Here is an 18,680-nt window from a genome sequence, read left to right as displayed (position 1 = left end):
TACTGTGTAATACTCATCTTTAAAAGAACAATAATTTTTTCAGCTTATGTTACTCTTGTTATTTATTACAATGAGTGGCACAGGAAAGTCCATATAGCAACAGCCAATAGTGCCAACATGATTGTCACACTGAACAGCTCACGACTATTGACAAAACCTATTCAAACATGACAAATTTTGGTTATTTAAAATAACAGTACAAGAATTGGTTCTTTAAACTATATAATATTAACTTGGTTTGTAATATACACTACATGTACGCATTTCCCACTGTTTATAGTTTTCAGACTTAGCACTCCACTATTTAAATTTCATGGTAGAGCATATTTTATTTTATGTAACTGTGATTTGAAACTGTAACTTCATAAGACATCCATGGGCATAATCACTACGCTATAGAGGAGCCTAATCGACCGTTCCTGAAACATTTAATGATGGTATATGACAATATTGTAATCAAGGGCTGTTCTCAACAGACTAGTTGAAAAACCAAATGTAATACTTATTTTTTTATCATCACACAAGGTTTATTTTGCATGTGCGCTTAGGTTTTAAATTCTCTAGATATTGTCAGTGCAAGTGCCATCAACATTAAGAAATAATAAGGCAGCAACGTACAATGCTTATTGGATAATTAAAGTGTATATTACCTGCAGGCTTTGCTTGTGCCCCTCATTATACATCAATATAGTTAAAAAAAGGAAAACATTTCAACAATATAAATTTAGAAAACAAAAGCAAACAAATGTATGTATTGCATTTAAAACATTTTATTTGGAAATATTATCATAGTTTATTGAAAGCAATACAAATATCAACCTCTTTGAGATTATATTATAAATTTACTAAAGGTAAATAACTTGACATAACCAGTTTGTGATTTAAGTAATAGTTAAGAGAATCAGAATCAGACGGCATAAGACAATACCATACTTACAGTTGTACAATTACTGTAAACAATCTCTGTAAATTAATTAAGTTTGACTTTTACAAAAATTCAAACTGTTTTAATAAATAACAAATATAAATTTGATTATATTTAACTATGTGAACACAATTAATGAGTGAAGATTTCTTCAATACTCTTCTACGAGATACAACACCTATTATCCTGAAACAATTAATAAATTTTTTAAATCAAGAGTAAGCAGTATATACATTTGTCTAGTCTAGTTTAGTTAACAGCTGTTGGATCCATTGCAAAGATTAAAAAAGGAAATTACAAATTTCCAGTCTTCATAGTAATTGGCTCACCATTGGCAAGGATACTAACTTAGATGATTGCAAAAGATTGTGCCTCATGTCTACATGACATGTTGACCCTCCTTCCCTTAAAATGAGGGCTGATCCTATAATACATACATGTATTCTAGCACTTCAGGGAGAGGGACCATGTTGTCAGTGAAAGCATAAACCTTATTACAAGTTGTATATGAATACAAAGGTTTTTAATTTTTTTATAAACTTTTATGGCAAAAAATAAAATTCAAAACATTCAAGCAAATATTACACTTATTGTGTTGATGATGGACTTATATGTTTCATGACTAGAAGACTGTCCACATTTTATTACAATTGTAATGGTTTAAGAGAAAACCCTTTAGTCATCAGTGTTTGGCAGAAAAATGCTTAACCTGCTGTTTATTACTCATAACAAAATCTTTATGTTGGAAAACTGAAATGTTTTTATGTTACAGTTTAACCAGTCAAATCGTAAACTTTCTGAAACCTGGTGCAGAGGTCACAGTTTTAAGTGTTTCCATTATAGTAATAATTCCTGTATTATACTGTTTATACGTCTTGAGTTATGACAGCCATTTTGGATAGCCAGTGGCCTCACAGCGTAAAGTGATGAACTTTGGATCCGAGTTGGAGATCTTGTCACATAGCGGAATCTAGGTTACAAAGGGGTTTAGTTTAGGTCTCATAGTGAATTGCCAGATTTAGGTTACAAAGGAATTTAACTTTCAAATTTTTCTTAATCCCAACCTGTTCAAAATTCAATGCAGTTTTTATTTGTATGACAACACCTGCAAATATTTTTAAGGACGTGATATAATGTTCTCCAAGATGGAACCCTCTATTCTTTTTCACTAGTATAAAACTCAATTGCAATTTTCTCAGGAAATGCAGTATTGTAACAGGTCAAATTACGACATTTGAATATTCGCGGGGAATTGGCAGACTGTGACGTCAGTGAATCGGCAGACTGTGACGTCAGTGAATCACATGTTGTCGGAATTGAGATTTATTTAATTAATAACGAAGAAATATATTAAACTTTATACGGGAAAAGATTTGATTAATTAAAATGAAGTAAACATAACCAAAATTCGTGTTTTACAAAAGTACTAAATAGAATTACGCAGAAAAGCCAATTGTGGGATAAATGACTTGTATATTGATGACGTCATAAAGCACATGTTGCTAAAAATTTAAATAAAAAGCTTTGAAAAAATAATAAAAAGAAAATAGAAAGACTTAAATTGATTAATTATAGTAAACGTGATAAATTTTGACAATTATAAGAAAAGAATCAAATTATATTTATTCGTGAAGACGCTGATTTGAACGGGAGAGGGGATGAGTATTGTTTTGAGTCGGTATGTGTAGTTTTATACGGAGATTCCGTCTTCTCTTTCCAGACTTGAAGCAAGGAGGTTGTGTGGATTCTCCTGAGGTAGTAGTGGTGAAATTAATAGGAAACTGTAATATGGTGTATTGAAATTTTAATGAAGGATGGGATATTATGTTAGACTCTTAAATTATCAAAGCAAGGTGAGTGGAATTATATATGTATGGACAGTGTAATATGGAATAAATTAACGTCAAGGTCACTTGGTTTGACTTTTCTTTGAGTATCCCATTTATAAAAAAGTGTGATAGGAACTTTAATGGAGTGATATTAAATTTTTTAACCACTACTTAACCTATTTAAAAACCTGAGATAGACATAGACTTGTTGTTGGTGTCAACACCACAGACATTCAAATTTAATAGTAATTTGGTATTAAGTTGGAATAGTATGAGTTAGCTAACACGAAGTAATTTACATCACCAATGAGAGGGAGCACATTTTGAGTAGTGATTGGGAGAGGATTGGGACAGCAATTTGTTTATCTGGAAGGTGGCAGAGTTTCAAGCAGTACCAAGGGAACGCAGCTAGCTTTGGGCAGATTTTGAGCAAGATGGCGACCAACACCATCCGGAGCAAAATGGTACAGCAACGTGGGACTGGTAACAAAAAGGCGCACAACTACATGGGGCGTCAACAACACTAAAAAACCGACACAGCAAATTGACACAACTACGACGGGCAGATCTCGCGACAAATTGACGCAGTCAACGTAGGGCGATCTTCAGCAAATTGGCGCTGCAACCTGGGGCTCACAGCAGTTCTTTTTCTCTTATAACAGAAAAGCAGTTTGCTCAAAAAAAGCCAATGCCCTAAAATTGCAATGTCTGTAAATTTGATTCCTAAACTTATATACTTTTCGTTGTATTTGCATAGTCATTAACAAACTCACCAGATGTTTCGGAAAAGGTTTTTGCTCAATTTAAATGAAATCGGTTTAATATCGTGATAAAAACTAATTTAGCCTGAAAATCAAAAGTGAGTAGTCGTTAATGCCAGGCTTGCTGTTGTAGTGATTCAAAGTGATATAGGGGGGTTACTTGCAAACTATCTATTTTACTACTTACATACCTATCGGACTATTCTAGTCTCGTCGGGAGTAGAGTACACCTCCGGAGACAAAAGGTTTGTTTATCTCTAGAGGCAGCTTAGGCCAGTTAGGAGCTGATAGACCCATGCCGGTGTTGCTGGGGCTCCATCCATTGTTTGAATCAAACTTGTTTCTCCAGTTGTTGACCCCACTACTACTGCTCCGCCCGCCTCGAGCCTGTCGCCGCATGTAAGGGCTGCCACGGTTGTTGCTGGTCGGGGCTCGTCCATTTACCTTGTTGGCGTGTTTGCTTGACGTGATGTGCTGCAATGTCGTTATTACAGTAATATTTTTAATTATATAAATAACTACACTCATAAATTCTGGTGATACTGATAATTTATTGTTAATTTGAAAACAAGATACATAAAATAAGTATCTATTTGTAAAGAATGATTTGTTTAATAGTAAATTAACACTAATATCCAATACTTAAATTTTTAATATGGTAGAAAACCCAAAATTTAGAAGGAAGAAATAAATTTAAGAAAAGAATGATAGGTTAAATTTGATATTATGTTCCAAATTGACTCATTAGATGTTGGTAGATCTGATGAATATCAGACCAATACCAACATAATTTTTTGCAAGTTAAAAAAAATTATCTGTTAAGAATGAAAATGGTTATATTATTTGTGGTGAGTTATTAAACAATAATAATTGAATTTCAACTCTTTTACGATATTAATAAAATAGTTGTGTATCAAACAGAAAACTAAAACAAAAGCTTGTTTTTTATTAATAACAAGTCACTACACTTTAGTAACATACTAAAGGATATTTCAATAAATTTACTTTAGAGGAAGTTACACAAAATCTTGTACTAAAATCAGTTAGTTCTATCAAAATTACAGGCAACATGGTTAACCAAAAAGCTTCATATTTGGTGCTGCAGTGTTCAATAGTCTCGCTTACGATGTATCGTTTGTATGTTTACGGTTTTATATTTTGGTAGTCCATGACCTTGAATAACCAAGCTCAGGTGATTTGGTCTAGCATCAGTGCTGATGGCCTGTGTTTTGTTTACGCTGTGTGTAATCACCTATTATAGGTTACAACTACATTATTGTCAAAGACTTGGATAGAATGAGTTTAAATGAATCTAAAGTTGTTCTCACATTGTAGATTCTCAAGATTTTTAGTACGTATCATTTGGATATGTATTTCTTAACATAAATACTTCAGTCCAATAGGTTAGACTGAGAGGGATAAACATGAGATATGAACTTGTAATTTTTAGCATTGATAAGGACTACTTTTTTATCTATGTAGTGTTAATTTACACTGAGTGTCAGAAAACAAATATAATATTAAATTAAAATATTTTCCAAACATCTGTAACGTGATAACATCTATTCTCAATGTAACTACCTTTTTTCAATAAGATAACTGTGGAAGTATAAATTTATCTGCTCAGTAGAGGCAATTAGTCGTTTGATATTTGATCCACGACAAGTAATAGTGCAGTATCTAAATTATATTGTAATGGATCTAAAACGAGTTTAAAACAATGCCTTATGTAAAAACATTGAAAAAAATCCTAAGGAGAGTGTTCTTCCACAAATAGGAGGATTTTCACTCAATTTAAAATTGAAGTAAAAAATAGTTTATAAAACAATTTCTTACCGTACACACTGTTCAATGGGTGCAAATTCTTATCTGCAGACTATCCAGCACTTGCCTTCATTTTTTTACTGACAATGAAGCTAATTATTCATCAGATAACATTGGTGCTTCATCTAATATTTAACCCTCCACATGCCACTGAGAAAAACATTAATGTTTTATTGAAAATTCTAATTTAAAGACGAATGTTGTATTCCGTAACTTGTGTTTTGTTTTGGGAAAAATGTTATTTCAATGATTTCATCCATTGATAAAGAAGAAAAATTTATAGAGTTACCTGATGTAACTGAAGATCGGAGTTGACGTGAACGTTGCAAGCCGCACAATACAGCCTGTTAGGTCCAATATCCACAGCCACCACACCTAGTGTCATCAATACTATCTATCTATCACATCTATCGATGAGATCAAATAAATCAGATTGATGAACAATTGGACAAACACAACACCAAAATTCATTAATCAAAGTTGTCAACTGCAGCTCTTTTTTCCAACACATTTATAAAAAGTTATACAAAATTCTTTATAAATCAATTAGTGACAGAGAATTAAGTAGTTGACATTTTTAAGAAGATGAAATTAGTGTCAGTTGTCAAATAATTAAAGTTCAATGTTTGATGTTATGGGCTATAAACTGGATCTCTTACTTGCAAGGCAAGCATGGTAATTCATCTACCTATCAATAAATTAGGCTAATAACATTCATACAAATTTATGAATATTAATGACAGGTATTTTGTTTTCTGAATGCATTATTTATTTGCTTATTTAGACACACACAAAAAACAGCCGAACACTAAGTAATTGATCATTATCATTATTTGATCAATTAATCACAAAAAAATGAGGGGTCTGTGGTGTAGTAATTAACAAGCTTGCTCGGCAAGTGAGAGGTCTTAAGCAAGTCCTTTTAGTGAATAAATCCTTATCAAACAAATTAAATTAAGTTATTGCTACTCATAAAGGTTGCAATTATTAATAAAAGTTTTTGACAATGGAAGGACAGTGAAGGAAACAGGATTTTTCCGGACATTTGCCATCATTTAGAGATAAAATAATCAGTAACACTAAGTTTCAAGAATCTGATCTGTCTTAGATTGTTGGTCAGCGAATGCAGACATATTGTGACGTGTATTCTGTAGTTCCGTTTCAATAACAAGTGTTGTTTTTCTTTTGTTAAGAGCACGTTTCAGAGTTAGTGGAGTTGACACACAACATGGTGGTACGATATGTTTAGGTTAATCTAGATTACAGTTATGTGTTAGGTTGTTAGTCAGCGAGTGCAGACATATTGTGACCTGTATTCTGTAGTTCCGTTTCAATAATAAGTGTTGTTTTTCTTTTGTTAAGAGCACGTTTCAGAGTTAGTGGAGTTGAAACACAACATGGTGGTACGATATGTTTAGGTTAATCTAGATTACAGTTATGTGTTAGGTTGTTAGTCAGCGAGTGCAGACATATTGTGACGTGTATTCTGTAGTTCCATTTCAATAATAAGTGTTGTTTTTCTTTTGTTAAGAGCACGTTTCAGAGTTAGTGGAGTTGACACACAACATGGTGGTACGATATGTTTAGGTTAATCTAGATTACAGTTATGTGTTAGGTTGTTAGTCAGCGAGTGCAGACATATTATGACTTGTATTCTGTAGTTCTGTTTCAATAATAAGTGTTGTTTTTCTTTTGTTAAGAGCACGTTTCAGAGTTAGTGGAGTTGACACACAACATGGTGGTATGATATGTTTAGGTTAATCTAGATTACAGTTATGTGTTAGGTTGTTAGTCAGCGAGTGCAGACATATTGTGACCTGTATTCTGTAGTTCCGTTTCAATAATAAGTGTTGTTTTTCTTTTGTTAAGAGCACGTTTCAGAGTTAGTGGAGTTGACACACAACATGGTGGTACGATATGTTTAGGTTAATCTAGATTACAGTTATGTGTTAGGTTGTTAGTCAGCGAGTGCAGACATATTGTGACGTGTATTCTGTAGTTCCGTTTCAATAACAAGTGTTGTTTTTCTTTTGTTAAGAGCACGTTTCAGAGTTAGTGGAGTTGACATACAACATGGTGGTACGATATGTTTAGGTTAATCTAGATTACAGTTATGTGTTAGGTTGTTAGTCAGCGAGTGCAGACATATTGTGACCTGTATTCTGTAGTTCTGTTTCAATAATAAGTGTTGTTTTTCTTTTGTTAAGAGCACATTTCAGAGTTAGTGGAGTTGACACACAACATGGTGGTATGATATGTTTAGGTTAATCTAGATTACAGTTATGTGTTAGGTTGTTAGTCAGCGAGTGCAGACATATTGTGACCTGTATTCTGTAGTTCCGTTTCAATAATAAGTGTTGTTTTTCTTTTGTTAAGAGCACGTTTCAGAGTTAGTGGAGTTGACACACAACATGGTGGTACGATATGTTTAGGTTAATCTAGATTACAGTTATGTGTTAGGTTGTTAGTCAGCGAGTGCAGACATATTGTGACCTGTATTCTGTAGTTCAATTTCAATAATAAGTGTTGTTTTTCTTTTGTTAAGAGCACGTTTCAGAGTTAGTGGAGTTGACACACAACATGGTGGTATGATATGTTTAGGTTAATCTAGATTACAGTTATGTGTTAGGTTGTTAGTCAGCGAGTGCAGACATATTGTGACCTGTATTCTGTAGTTCCATTTCAATAATAAGTGTTGTTTTTCTTTTTTTAAGAGCACGTTTCAGAGTTAGTGGAGTTGACACACAACATGGTGGTATGATATGTTTAGGTTAATCTAGTTTACAGTTATGTGTTAGGTTGGTTATTTGCCTGAGGAAGAGGTCAGATTGCAGATCTCGAAACGAAGTATTACTGATTTTTTTATTTTTCTACTACTGAATAATGGCAAATCTCGGCAAAAATCCTGTTGCAATATTAGCAAAGACGTTAACTTGTTTATGAAATGATGCTCTAAATGATTTGCTTCCAAAAATTAATAAACTCAATGACAAATTATAGTTGAGTATGTTATACAAAGGAAGTGCACCAACAACAATAGCTATTATGGGTATCTTAATTACTGCCCACCTTTACCTCCATTGCTGCCATTAGCAACAGACACTTGCATTGTATTTGACTGGCTTGATTCTGCTTTGTTCTTGTGTTTTGAGCCTGGAACATAAAAAACTTACTACAAAATTGAAATGAAATTGTCAGTAGTACAATTGATTCTATTTTGTGGAAGTCAATATAACTAATTCATTGACTTCTATTTACAGAAACATTCCTTTTGATATGCACAACTTAATGATCACTCTGTACTACATATATGAACAAGGTACCTGTCAGATGCTGCTGAAGCTGCTGCTCAGAGTTAACTCTGACATTGCAGATCTTGCACGTGAACTCAGCAATCCTACTCTCAGACCCATTCTGAGCATTAGGTGCAATGAATGTAGAATGTGGTGAGTTCAAAATCTCTTTTATCAATTCCTGGCCCTTCAACTGAAAAACAGAATAAAAAGTCTGAGTATTCTCATCTAAAACCTTAAGAAATAAACATGAATTGGAACAATTGTACAATGAAATTACTGATATTTAGAATAGTACATAATAGCATGAGTTTCAAGTTGATGCAATCAGTTTTTAGTACAGAAAATATTTTTTATGTAAACTTCGTAGCCTTTTAAGATAACTTACCTAATTATAAAAGTAGTTAAAAATTTTTGTTATCACTCCAGATTAAATTACAGCCATTTAAGTATAGGAGATTTAGCCATTTTGTAATGAGGCTCAAACAAAAACAACAGCTGAAGATAAAAATGAGAAACTTTTGTAGCATGTACATGAGTTATAGCTTAAAGAAAACTTAATTTCTTAAGAAAACAAATTTATAAATCATACCATTAAAAAGAATTGTATCTCATTAAAAAATTAATTAGTTCTACAAAGTCATAAATGAATTGAACAAAAAAATTTGTCACTCCATGAAGCTGTAACTCATGTATATATTGTAAGAGTTTTACATTTTTATCTTCGCCCATTTTTATTTGGGTCTGATTACACAATAAATTTTCTACTTTAAATACCTTTAATTTCACATGGAAAGATAGATATAAAAATAACTTTTCTCTGTTCAAAGAAGTTATCTTAAACAGCTATGCATTTAAAATTTTAAAATCTATATTTTCCAACACGTGGATTATTACTTGAAATTTATAATCTTTTGTATTAATGAAGTATTTTTAAACTTTTATTCTTCAAAGCATTATTATATTATTGTACTATGAGTAATAATATAAAATGCATAATTCAATACATAAAAGAGCATGGCCCCAGGAAGTTGATGTTTTTAGGACGGCTAGTAGCATATAGCTGAAACTCCCGTGTGAAAAGTGCTGCTTAAGGACACTAAGGTACAACACATTGAATGTGAAATTAAATATACCGGGTGAGTTTTTTTAAAGTGATCCAATAGCTAACTTTTTAATTACACGACTTAGCACCACACTTTAAATTTGGAACTTGCTCAATTTTAAGCATCACTCAGGGATACACTTTCAAATTTTTTGAAGAAGGCCGCCATTTTCCAATATGGCGGCCAACTTTAAAATCTGTTATGGAACACCCTGTATTTTATGTTGTTTTTAGATTCTACTCTACAAAATAAGACATTTTTGCTTTTGAGAGTTTTTCAATATCTCTAATGGTTCAGGAGCTACGTGGACTGGAAGCTGATGATGATGATGAAGAACCACTGATGATGAAAACTTCCAGTCCACGTAGCTCCTGAACCATTAGAGATATTGAAAAACTCTCAAAAGCAAAAATGTCTTATTTTGTAGAGTAGAATCTAAAAACAACATAAAATACAGGGTGTTCCATAACAGATTTTAAAGTTGGCCGCCATATTGGAAAATGGCGGCCTTCTTCAAAAAATTTGAAAGTGTATTCCTGAGTGAAACTTAAAATTGAGCAAGTTCCAAATTTAAAGTGTGGTGCTAAGTTGTGTAATTAAAAAGTTAGCTATTGGATCACTTTAAACCTGGTATATTTTTGTGATGGACTTTAACTTTCAAAAAAGTACAAATTAAATGTAATGACATTTTATCAATTGAACAGTTTTAAGCTTATATTAACTGATATAGCAGAAAAAATAAGAATTGCATTGTCAGCTTCCTAAATTATTTTAAAATAGTTTATTCTATGGTTCAAGCCATTACTTAATAACAGTGTGACATACAGTTATACAATGGATTATTAGTGAAACAATGGGATCTTGTGAGATCTTGAACACTTTCTTATTGAAACATTGATGGCATGAATATGTGATGTAAAAATTAATTAGAGAAGGAAATAGGACTTAGCAAGCCTGATGGAAGAACACATAAATTCTGGGAAAAGGAAAAGTAGACATCAAATAGTGCTACCATACTATACAGGTGGCAAAAGACAGAAAACTATGGAGGATGATTGTTGGGACCTAGTCCAACTGAATATAAAATTGCTATGAGAGTAAGCAAAGAGAATAATAATTTATCACTTCAAATTTGTATTCATAAAAATATAATTAATTAATTACGTTTTGCGTTTCGAAATCAACAATTTAATGCTTTTAATAAACTCACATCTGAGTGACATGAGAAGTTTTACACTGATATCTATAACAGGGACATGAATTGATCCCTTGTTTAAATAGGATTTTATGCGTAGGCTACAAAAGCAAACCAGTACTAAACGTATGCTTTTGATTGAGTGATAGATGGTGGTTCTTTCTATTTAATTTGTGGCCTGGATAGATAGTGTAGAACAAAAGCTCACTAACACTAACCTTCCTGGCATGTTTTGCTCCAGCATAGTGGGTCTCCAATATTTCTTGGCTAGATACAATGATATTGCAGATGTCACACCGCAACAGTACCTGACAGAAAGAGAAGAGAAGAATATTTAATCTCAGATCAATTTTATATAATGCACCTTTATAATACTAAAAGTTTTCAAATTAAAGTTAAATTAACTGTACACAAAAGAATAGGTTCAGTCTACATAAAGCAATATAAATAAGCTATGCTTAAAACCCTTTGGTTTTATTTTAACAAGAACAGGTTTGAAAATTCACAAAATAAATTTTTCTATAGAATAACAGAACATGAATACTGCAACACCTTTATAAGCAGACACAAATCTCTACTTTAAACTGTAACATTTTCTTCTCTTCACTGAAAATGGCCATGTGCTCAAGTAAAGGGTAAAATTATTTTATAACTTATGACAGAAATACTTTACTTGACTGCCTATTGTCAATTCGGCACAATAATTATTGTTTATATATACATTCAAGTAAGCATAATCTTCCAAATAGTTGTCTGAAGAGTAAATGCTTGCCTATGTAAATCGTCATTACTCCTACTTTTATTTTAACACAAAAATACAAAACTATCAAGAATCAAACCGCCTTTATTTCACCCTCATTTTATATTTTTTGTATCACCTAATACACAGGCGTCCAGCTAACGCAAACACATATCCACTACATTTAAAGCACTTTTCTATTCGTATCCTAGACTGGTAATTTACAATGCCTTACCGGTTCTTTTTTTGTTGGAAGCTTCCCAATAATGTTGTCAACTACTGCTTGTGACACAGGGTCTCCAGTTTTTATTTCTACTGGTTCTGCAGGGTGTGGTTGGGCTCCTATAATGCTTGGATCTATCGCGAGAGTCGCCAACAACGGCCCACTTTCTGCTACTTCTTTACTGAAAAAGGTAAATAATAATAAAAAATAGAGTAGACCTCTACCTGTCCAAACACTGCAATAATGACATTTGAATACATATTTAATATCAACAAATTATACACAAAATAAGACAAATAAAGAAAGCAAAAATTGCATAAAAACCAAATTATCTGTAATTTCAATGCTTCCTGACTGCAGTGTAATTTCATCATAACCAACTCTTTTGAGTTGGAGTGGGCTATTTATTAAAAAATATTAATTGCATAGTTTGTTCTGTTGCTTACTTTAGGAATTCCAATAAGGTACTGTCAAAAAGAACGTAGCCCTCCTGGGGAAGCGTTCAGTGGTTAGAATCCATTATCATACATTGTTATTAGTGCCTTGTGGATAACCATGGTGTCCATTACTCAACTACCACGTGTTCCATACAGTCATTTAATTTGGAAAATTGTGTTCTTATGTGTTTGAGTAGGATCCACGTGAGGAGTTTAAAAGTATTAATTAATTTTAAATTAATACTTTAAATATATTATATAAATACTTTTAATAATATTAAATTAATTTAGAGAATTTCTCATTTATCATTGCTTTTCAAAGTGAGAGTGTGAGTTATTTATGTGACCGTGTGTTATTTTAGAACAGGAAATTGATATTTTGATGTCAACAAAAGTTACCAGACGAAGTTTTTAAGTAGGTTGTACAGTATATACAAACAATGGTTGGCTGAATCCCAACTATCCTCTTTGTTGATCCCAGGTGTACAGATGGGCCAAGGGATCTGTGCAAGCGGGTCAGCTGGTCACATGGTAGGTGGGCGGGGGAAAGGGGATGTTTTTTTCAAGAACATTGAGCTTTCTCTTAGAGACCTTCGATTTCTCATGACCCAAGAGGCAAAAACTGGAATATTTACTGATTTATTCAGTTATCTCGTGGGTATATTCAAATAAAAGTTGCTCTGATAATTCAGTGAAAACTATAAAGTTAAGGGCTGACCTGGCAAATAGCGAATTTGATGTTATCAACATATTCTGCTCATTCTCCTGAACAAAAATATATATGGTTTTAGGGGGAGCAAATGATAAATAACATGGTTTTAGGGGGTATATTCATAAATAGTTAAGTTTTTAATATTTTAATGTACTGTTTGTGTGCTGTGTCTGGATATCTGTAAATATTATCTGCGGCTGGAACTGATAGCGTATTTGTTATCTGAGCGCTTCAGGGCAGAAGTTAGTGCTTCACAAGATATTGTATACTGTAGGTTGTATCGAGTGAGTGTGTGACAATCATGGATCAACCATCCACTAGTTCAACGAATCGTAGTGAATTGTGTGTGTTGGAGTATTTTCTGGGGCATGTTAAGAGCCTACGTTTCCTCAGGACAGGAGATTAGTTCCTCTTAAATAGAACATAGAATTTTTTATAATAGGTGAATTTGTTTGTCGTACGGTCGCGTATTGTTTTTAAACTGGGAGACTTCGATGTTTCGTAGTGACAGAAAAATTCGTAAAAGTAGTAAAAAAAGTTTTGACTGTTGTAATTTTTTTTAAATCGGCCCGGGCAGGTTCCTGTTTTGAAAGAATACGCTTAGACATAGAGACATATTTTGGTTTGGTGACCATATTGTTGCATTTAAAGCCAGCGAGACAACGCTATATTTCATTGGAGTTTGGCATTCTGCGCATTCTGTGGAACACACAAGTGGTAAGTGTTCTCTATTAATGTCCATTTATATATTTATATTTGGGGTTTTCTTGATTTATTAAGTTTTTTACACTGTACATAATTGCCTTGGTATTACAATTAAATTTATATTTATGATCAGCCACTCTAGAATTTGATATTTTACTGATAGGTACTATCTCGAGGGATGTTTTTCTTTCGTTGACATCAGCACGGGGCAGCAGGTGCTGCCGCAGCTCGAGGTTATGGCTGGAGACACACGTCTCAACCCGATAATAACTAATTAATTAGTAGCTCGAAATTAAGAATAGATTGTAAAAATTCTGCTCATTTCAGTATTATTTTTTATTTACGTTTGCAAAGATGGCGCCGCATCCGATGACGTTATCACGAGGTTGAATCATGGTCACAGGTCACATGACGCCCGAAGTGGCTGTACAACATGGAAATATTGCTCCGTGCATGAACAGTTTTTCCATTTTTTATGTTTTACAACTTCGTTTTTCTCATTTGCACCCCGTCAAATCTTATATTGTTTTGTTCTGTACGACGATTCCAATAAGTTAATAATGGAAAACTCGTATTTTGCCGCTCCTGCCATTATTTGAACAATTACCCGTAATTATCATATTAATGGCCGGAGCGGAAAAATACGAGTTTTGCATTATTAACTTATTGGAATCGTGCCATAGAACAAAAAAAGCATAAGGTTTGATGGGGTGGAAATGAGAAATAACAAAGTTCTAGAACACAAAAATTAAACAACTATTCACATGCGGAGTAATATTTCCATGTTCTACATCCACGTCTAGCGTAACGTAACCTTTTGTGACCATGATTCAACCTCGTGATGACGCCATCGGTTGCGCCGCCATCTTTACAAACGTAAATGAAAAATAATACAAAAATGAACAGTATTTTGATCCAAATGAACAATGTTTTTCTTAATTTCGAGCTACAAATTAATTACTTGTTATCGAAATGAGACGAGTGCCTCCGGCCATCAGCGCGGGTTTCAACAGCACCAAAGGTGCTGCCGAAGCCCGCGCTGATGTCAATGAAAGAAAAACATCCCTCGAGATAGTACCATCAGTAAAATATCAAATTCTAGAGGGACTGATCAGAAATATAAATTGAAATGTAATGCAAAGGCAATTATGTAAAGTGAAAAAACTTAATAAATCATGAAATACTCTAACATAAATATATAGATGGATATTAACAGAGAACACTTACCATTAGTGTGTTGGCGGATATAGCTGAGCAGCAGCAACAAAAAAGTGGATTTTTAAAAATTGCAACATTTAAAACTTTTTTTTACTAACGTACTTTTTCTAATTTTCCTATTGCAACGAAACAACAAAGTCTCCCGGTTTAAAAACAACACACGACCGCACGACGAACAAATACACTCATTATTAAAAATTCCATGTTCAATTAAAAAGGAAATAATTTCGTTTCGGTTAAAACGTAAACTCTTTACGTGCCCTACTAAACTCTCTGACACACACAATTCACTAGGGTTGGTCGAACTAGTGGATGGTTGAATCATAATTGTAACGCACACTCAATCCAACCTACTGAACACGAGAACGAACATGCTCCGGAGAACTCAGATAACAGATATGTTATCACGCTGCTATCAGTCCTGACCGCAGATAATATTCAAGTAAACAGATTATCCAGACACAACACACAAACTGAACATTAAAACATTAGAAACTTAACTACTTATGAATATACCCCCTAAAATCATGTTATTTGTCATTTGCACCCCCCTATACTATATATATTTTTTGTTCAGGAGGGTGAGCAGAATACGTTGATAACGTCAAATTCATGATTTGCCACCCCCGCCTTTTACCATATAGCTACCCAATTACCAATTCAGTTTTAAAAAATTAACCACAGAATTAGAGTGTATAGGTGAGGTCAATATTTTGTGGATGGCTTTGGCCACCCTCTCAGATTACTTGGCCCAGCTATACACTACCCCAAATTAAAGGCTAAACTTATTAAAAAAAATAGTCTATAGTGGATTTTCTAGTATATAGTTTAATCGGTATCAATTTACAAAATCGTGACCATGGAAAGGTATGTTCATTTTTTTTTCCTGAAAACTACAATTTTTCCTGAAAACAATAGTGAAGAAAAAATTCGTCGGCAACGAAAATCAAAGGAGTTACGATTTTTTGAAATCCTCTGATAACTCTGTTTTTGACAGTACCTCTGGCAATTTTACTGAAATGATGACGTTAATCCTGTCAACGATGCCTGCCCGCTGCGCAGTGCTGCGCACTGCTTGCTCTTTTAGAAAAAAAATTAACTCGAGCTTGCAAAAGTCGAATCCCAGATCACGTGATGCCCCTGATCCTTAACCCTCCAAGTGTTGTTCGACAAAATTTTGTCGGTTATTTTCCATCTTTAATGCAATAATGCCCGAAAGGCATCAATATAATACAATGATATACTTTCCCCCCCAGTTTATATGCACCTGTGATAATAACACTTGGCTATAAATGCCCAACCCATGAAAAAAAGTCCATTTTTCATGGTCACGGTATTGTAAATAAATACCGTTTAATCAATCATAAAGAAACTATTATAATTAGATTGATAATTTTTAAATAGGTTAGGTACTTAATAAATTTGTTTTTTCTGCACACTTTTACATTGCATTTTATTAAATTCGCAGGCTAATTTTGATGTCTAACAGATAATTCTAAGATATTCTAACAGTAAATGATTAGATTACGCATTTACCTCACTCCAATAACGGTGGCTACAGCAGGGAAATTCGACATCGCTATAAATTTGTTTACAATACAGTAAATCTGCACAAAAATTGTTTTGAAAGATTAGTTTCTTTCCCTATGTTCTCACTCTTATATAGTTCTACAAAACCTGGATAACACTAGTAAGCACCGATAGCTAGACGAGATTCAGCTATGAAGTTGTAGGTTAACCAATTTTCAATTTAAATTTAGCTAATTGGATAATGAATTTACATTGATGCCCATGAGAGTAATCAGACCGACTGTGTGTGAGTTTTTTTTTTTATCTTTTTAAGCCTCAGCTTTTAAGCTATGCTGGCTTCGATGTACACTGATTTATTACACTGGTATTTATGTTTGCAAAGTACTCTAATTTATTATTACACTGGTATTTTGCAAAGTACTGTATCATTCATGTCTTTGCCTCCCCGGGCATCATTCATGTGATTGGACCTCCCCGGGATTCGAATCCGTGATCTCTCAGTTAGAGAGCCGAGACTATAACCATTAGTCTGCGGAGGAGGACATGTGTGTGGAGTTGAAGTAGGAGTTGTAATAGAAACAATAATTATTGAGAGGGAAAAGTCCAAAATGCAGATAACCGATTAGCTGGATAAAAAGTACATATTGAATAATAATTCAAATAGATACATATAATAAACTATTTATGGGAATGTTATTGCTCATCTTCGAAATTTGTTGTATATTTAAACGTCTACTCTTTAGACATATTAAACCAACTTAAACGTTAGGAAATAACAATAAAACATAGTTTTGTAGCCGGTGCACGAACTGCTTAAGTGTTAGAAATAGGTATATTTGTTAGGCAATTTTGGTATACAAACATTTACTTAAACGAATGAACAGTGTAAAAACCTTTGGTAAACCCCTAATATTATTCTTAACATTACTATCTGGTTATATACACTATCAATTAATTGTTACTCCATGTATAAAGTTACGTTTAAACTGGAGAGTAATGTTGCCAGATAATGCTGTCGCGTAATGTGAGCAAGAGAAAGCAATTTTAATCGAGCGATAGCTGTAGCTACAGCTAGTAATTGCAAAAGCTGCTGTCGTTAGCAGTTGCCGTCATGTTGCGGAAGTCAATGCACAATATGTCCACACACGACAAAGAAATCTTGGTAATGTTTATAAATTTAACTCCAGCGTCGCTCTCCAATTCTCAAAAAGAACTACTATCTGGCATTACAGTAATCGGGGGCAATGCTTGGGGTAAGGATATGTTTACACTAGGCAGTTTTACTCCAATTTTATCTCCCGTTCTCTTGTACACCTCTGAACTGTTTAACGCCAGAGAGAGAGAGAGAGAGAGAGAGAGAGAGAGAGAGAGAGAGAGAGAGAGAGAGAGAGAGAGAGAGAGAGAGAGAGAGAGAGAGAGAGAGAGAGAGAGAGAACTTTATTACATGAGCATTGAGCTCAGAAATGGCGTCATGTTACAAAAAAATATATAAGACAGGCATTTACAAACAAGTACGTATTTTAGTTCAGTCTATGTTGATATACACAGCGATCAGCAAACTCGTCCAAATCATAGACAGGGACATCGAGCAGCCAGTTCAGAAGCCTCATCTTCAGAGTCTTTGGATTGCCGCGCTTGATGCTGTTCGGTAAGAGGTTGAAAAGTTTGGCTCCGGCATAGGACGGCCCTTTCGAGTATCTGGATGTTCTGTGTGCAGGCAGGTTAAAGTCAGAAGTGTACCTGGTGTTATGGTCATGTACGTTACCATTCCTCTGCAGTGCTTGGCTGGAGGCAAAGACGACCACCTCACAAATGTAAATGGAGGCTACAGTTGGAATTCTGAAGGTTTTAAAACAGTTCCTTGCAGCTGGCTCGCTTCTGGATCCCCCCAAGAACTCGTAAGGCGCGCTTCTGCAGCACAAACACTCGCTGGATGTTTTCCTTAGAAGCAGCACCCCAAACAACTATCCCATACCTGATATGGGATTCAATCAGGGCATGGTAGGCTGCACGAGTGGCGTCCGCTGTAGTGACAGTGTTAACACGTCTCAGCGCGAAGACTGACTGCCGAACTGAGCCTCTGGCACAAGGAGTCTATGTGAGTGTCCCCAACGTAAATCACTGTCTATGATCACTCCCAGATGTTTGGTTGACTCGGACTTCTGAATGTTTGGAGGGCATGA

At 34.1% G+C, this 18,680-nt stretch overlaps 1 protein-coding gene across 2 annotated transcripts; it reads right to left on the bottom strand.

The window, feature by feature from the left end:
• Window positions 1-750: 750 nt before the first annotated feature.
• On the bottom strand, window positions 751-16,801 carry LOC124362295 (zinc finger protein 385B-like). Of its 2 annotated transcripts, none has more exons than XM_046816671.1 (8): window positions 16,504-16,801; window positions 11,908-12,076; window positions 11,152-11,241; window positions 8,663-8,825; window positions 8,409-8,492; window positions 5,629-5,714; window positions 3,707-3,989; window positions 751-1,111 (listed from the first exon to the last, which is right to left on the bottom strand). In XM_046816671.1, the coding sequence occupies exons 1-7, from the start codon at window positions 16,542-16,544 to the stop codon at window positions 3,720-3,722; spliced, it is 903 nt and encodes a 300-aa protein (XP_046672627.1). In that variant the 5' UTR covers window positions 16,545-16,801; the 3' UTR covers window positions 751-1,111; window positions 3,707-3,719. The 2 variants fall into 2 exon arrangements, with proteins under 2 accessions (XP_046672627.1, XP_046672628.1); XM_046816672.1 differs by having other exon boundaries at window positions 8,415-8,492.
• Window positions 16,802-18,680: the final 1,879 nt, after the last annotated feature.

This window comes from Homalodisca vitripennis, chromosome 5 (genome assembly GCF_021130785.1).
Source record: "Homalodisca vitripennis isolate AUS2020 chromosome 5, UT_GWSS_2.1, whole genome shotgun sequence".
NCBI lineage: Eukaryota > Metazoa > Arthropoda > Insecta > Hemiptera > Cicadellidae > Homalodisca > Homalodisca vitripennis.
The sequence above is the reverse complement of the archived record's forward strand: the minus strand, read 5'-3'. Positions and strand labels throughout refer to the sequence as shown.

What these genes read in the sequence shown, in the direction of transcription:
- LOC124362295 (XM_046816671.1), bottom strand. Translation starts at nt 16,544, where the DNA reads ATGTCGAATTTCCCTGCTGTAGCCACCGTTATTGGAGTGAG. An exon ending in TGGCAGCAATGGAGGTAAAG is followed by an intron (nt 5,715 to 8,408) that starts GTGGGCAGTAAT and finishes TGATGACACTAG; the next exon opens with GTGTGGTGGCTGTGGATATT. An exon ending in CCGATCTTCAGTTACATCAG is followed by an intron (nt 3,990 to 5,628) that starts GTAACTCTATAA and finishes ACGACATTGCAG; the next exon opens with CACATCACGTCAAGCAAACA.